Consider the following 4,258-nt stretch of genomic DNA (forward strand, 5'->3'; position numbering starts at 1 on the left):
CCCGATTTCGGGATTTCGAAATCGGGGCCCGGCAAAAAAAAAACGGCAAAAAGGTCTGTAATCAAAACCCCGGACGGGGTTTATAAACTAAAAAACCCCCCGGGACCCCGGGACGTCAGGTGATTTCCCCGGACTGTCCCGGGAAAACCCGGACGTCTGGTCACTCTAAGCCGTGCCCTTTTTAAGGGCACGGCTGATGCCGGAGTTGCATTTTTCCCGGCACCCGCGAATGGGCTAGAACCGGGTCATGCCGAGTTTGGTGGACCCAGTAATTGCCCATTCGCGGGTGCCGGTATGGCCAGCCTCCCGATCCCCATTCTGTCCCGTAGGGCAGAATGGGCGTCGGGAGCATGGTTGCACCGGCACCGTTAATAACGGTGCTGGTGCAATCATGAGTTCTGCTCGCGGGTGTCGGTCTGCACGCCTGGTCAAACCAGGCATGCAGTCCAGCACCCACGAGCAGAACTCGTAGTGTGGTGGAGAGGTAACAACGGCGCTGGTAGCACTACCGGCGCCGTTGTTGCCTTTCCGCCACACTCATGATGAGGGTCCTTGACCCGTTTATCCACCGCCATCAGTACCTAAAAACAGCAAGTAGGTATTCCTGCACATAGATACTTCATATTAAGATTTATTTGCATTGCTTCAAGTATGTATCTGGTATTTGCCAATTCCATGGACTTTGTATACACATTAATGGGTGTGGGCGCCACCGCTGACTTAAAAGCACTTTCTATGAATGACAGCTGGTCCAAACTCTTTGTAGTCACTGACAGTGACCCACATGTTTTGAAAGGAAGGCAAGGAGGAAAGAATGGACGCCCCGATCCAGCCGGAGTGGATTCTATCTGGAGGTGCGTAGATCTGTATAAAAACACCATTGGGGGCTTGCTGCTGAATCTCAATTAAAAGTCTCCTGTCAATGCCTGGGAACAGAGTGGACCCTCCCGCCAGGACCACGTTGGAGAAGAGGTGCGCGTGGATATCCTTGTCGCTCTTCATGACGCTCGACAAAATCATCTGAGGAATGCCCGGTTCTGCGACACCGGCAAGGATCGGGGCAAACAGTGCTTCCGGTGCCTGGAATAGCTGCGCTCCAATGTGCATGCAGTGTCCATCGGGTAGTTGGTAAACACGATGGATTTCTTCAGGGGTTTTATTTATTTCTTTATTTGGGTCGATAGCAATATAACAAAGGGACTCCTTGATATCTCTCACAATTTCTCTCCCCGGTGTGCTGAGGTACGAATAGCCACTTTGCATTAAAAGCCTTTGAAAGTACATTGTAATGTCCCTGCCTGCAAAATCCAAGCGTGAAATGCTGTGCGGCAAGCAGTGCCCATCGTACATGGGAACTGAGTGCGTCACGCCATCTCCGCTGTCCAAGACGACCCCCGTGGTGTTCCCAGCTGCATAGAGCGCGAGCATAGCTTGCACAGCCACATACATGGCTGGCACGCCGAAACTCTCAAACATGACCTGCGTCATTTTCTCCCGGTTCTGAAGCGGGTTCAGGGGGGCCTCGGTGAGCAACACGGGCCTTTCTCGAGAATTCACCTTCAGCTGCTGCTCGTACACATACCTCCAGACTTTCTCCATGTCATCCCAGGATGTAACAATACCGTGTTCCATTGGGTACTTCAAAGTCAAGATGCCGCGTTTGGCTTGCGCTTCGTCTCCGACATAGTATTGCTTCCGGTCGCCCCCCAGCATGACCAGGCTTTCTCTCGGGCGGCCTACGATGGTGGAAAGAACGGATCTGGGCGCTTTCTCTCCGGCCAGCCCAGATTTGCACAGTCCAGACCCATTGTCAACAATGACGGCGGGCGCATGCAAGATGTTGGGATGAAACATTGTCTTTGGAAATTAAACCAGAGGCATACTGGGAGAACCTCATTTTCTCTCAGTCTTTCAGAACGCCGAAGCACAAACATTCTGGACTGTCACAATGAGTCCGATTGTGCTATTCCTGTGGTGTAATCCTTATTGCTCGGCCGAAAGCTAGCTCGGTGTTCAGCCCTTCAAACAACTTTTCACGCTATTATGAGATAGGAATAATGTGGTTTACTCATATTTTTCATTTTATAAAATGGAATATGGTAGATTATACGCATTTAATTTTCCTATTTTATTAATTACTCTTCACTTCTTAAATGTACTCTGTTCTTCATTCCCTCCACTTTTGCTGTTTTTGCCCTTATTAACTTACCTGGATTCTTTCAAATTGTTATAAAGTGATAATAGCATGTCTCATGAAATCCTAAGCAAAGCGCACGAATAAAAACAAAAAACCTCAAATACCAAGTACGATTTTACTTGAACTCGAAACAAGAGGAGAGAGCTTCAAATACATTATTAAGTATACTTAATTGTTAAATGTACTCTTTGAATAAATATTCCTATTTCTTTAATTATTTGCCCCGGATATCAATGAAATAATGGTTGCTATAACAAGTAAAAAATGTATCTGAAACATTCTGTGAAAATGTTTTTATGTTGTTGTCTGAGCAATTAACACATAGGCCCTGATTCATGGATTATTTGCGCCCAAGAAAAACGGAATGTGTGCGCCATTCTGCCCGCAAATCCCCATTTGTTAAACAGGGATTTGCAGGCAGAATAGCGCCCAAATCCCGTTTTTTTCGGCGCAAATAATCCATGAATCAGGGTGATAGTGTGCATTAGTAACACATTGTACAGAGTTAACATTCTCTCCTTTATAACTATTAACCATTGAGAGTAAGACAGATGTTGAAGCATTTTCTTATCCATGGGCCAATGAACAACAAACATGCTCACAACCATGATCAAAAAAGTATTACTGATGTGGAGACAACGGGCAAGAGAATCTTTTGTTGGTGCTGTAGTTTCAGGAATAACGAATTTTTGGTGGTTGGTGGTGCGGTCCCTATAGAAAATGTGTAGCTATAAGACCTAAAATCCACAGGCTTTATGTCGTCACACCACCTGACTCGCTAGACGCCGCCTGTCACTTTCTTACCACCACCCGGTACAGCTGTACCCCTCCTGTTACCTCTAAAAAGTGCTTTGCTATGTATCTGTGTTGGTGTATACCTCTGTAAAGCGCTCTGTTTCTTCTCGGAGCTAGGTCCGTGCTCAATAAACACAATAAAAATAATAATAAAAGGTGCAGGGGAAGCCGCCACCCAATTCTGAAACCAAGAAGTTTTCTCCCTGCATCACATCACGAGAATGTTTCTCTATAGCACACACAGCATTCGGCAGTGGACCAATCACTTATAGTATCATTTGGGGACTAGGGGTAATTTACCGTTCTGAGACTATTCTACATAACCTTTTTGGTACAACACAGGACGCTAAATCAGATTTTGGAAGAAATCTTAATCCCTGGCCAAATCTCCTGCATAACTTTGGCCATCCACGTCAATTGTAATTGGAATTGTAGTTGGTTATTTATAACACGCTTAATACCCAGAGGTGTCGAAGCGCAAACCCGGGGATGAAACCTGCGTTGTTCCACACATCGTCTTGCTTCTAAGGCAAGCGCGTTGCCCCTGAGCTATCCTCCCAAGTCAACATACCCTACCCCATTTTCACAAAGCATTGTAGTAGTTATATAACTACAGTATACTGGATCTCACTTGGAGCATGGGGCTTTACCCATGCAATACCATAACTATGTACAAGTACCAAGATCCCACCAGCATACCATCCTCACATATTTAACCTCTTAACTGCTGAGCTTTAATCAAGTCTATGCAAAAAGGACGAGCATACTCATCTTTAGCACTTTGTTCTGTCCTTATGAGGGAAGAGTTTACTCTGGCTGTTTGCAAGTAACCTTTATGTTCGTATGGCTATGTGTAGGGGTTTTATAAAATGCAAACTTTCCTGCAAAGCATTGGAGTGCTCTTTTACAAGGGCATGCAGCCAGGAGTTACAAGTCAGGTGGATGGGAAGGAGAAGAGGTGGGATGGGTAGAGTGAGTAGGAGACTGGAGGAATTCTAGAGGGGGAGAAATGGTTGAGTGGAGCGAACAGTGATTCGTGAGATGTACTTTGTAGAGACAGGTTTTCAGTTGCAGAGGTGGCAGTGTTTTCGGCGTTGGCAACTTGTTCCAGAAACAGGGTGCCAAGCAGGAAAAAGCCTATTTCTTGTTTTTTCTCTCTTACAATTTTTGTTTCCAGCCAGGTGATGTTGTGGTTTCTGGTGATGTGCTGACCCCCAAAGATGAGGAATTTCTTGGCAAGCAGAGTGGTGTTTTGATTGTAACCGC

The 4,258-nt window shown here is 46.0% G+C and overlaps 1 protein-coding gene across 1 annotated transcript; it reads right to left on the reverse strand.

Moving 5' to 3' along the window:
- Positions 1-615: 615 nt before the first annotated feature.
- Positions 616-1,896, reverse strand: LOC138568998 (actin-5-like). Its single transcript, XM_069646731.1, has one exon. It carries the CDS (start codon positions 1,852-1,854, stop codon positions 721-723), a length of 1,134 nt encoding a protein of 377 aa, XP_069502832.1. The 5' UTR covers positions 1,855-1,896; the 3' UTR covers positions 616-720.
- Positions 1,897-4,258: the final 2,362 nt, after the last annotated feature.

This window comes from Ambystoma mexicanum, chromosome 2q, assembly GCF_040938575.1.
Source record: "Ambystoma mexicanum isolate Mex_15411 chromosome 2q, UKY_AmexF1_1, whole genome shotgun sequence".
In the NCBI taxonomy this organism is placed as follows: domain Eukaryota; kingdom Metazoa; phylum Chordata; class Amphibia; order Caudata; family Ambystomatidae; genus Ambystoma; species Ambystoma mexicanum.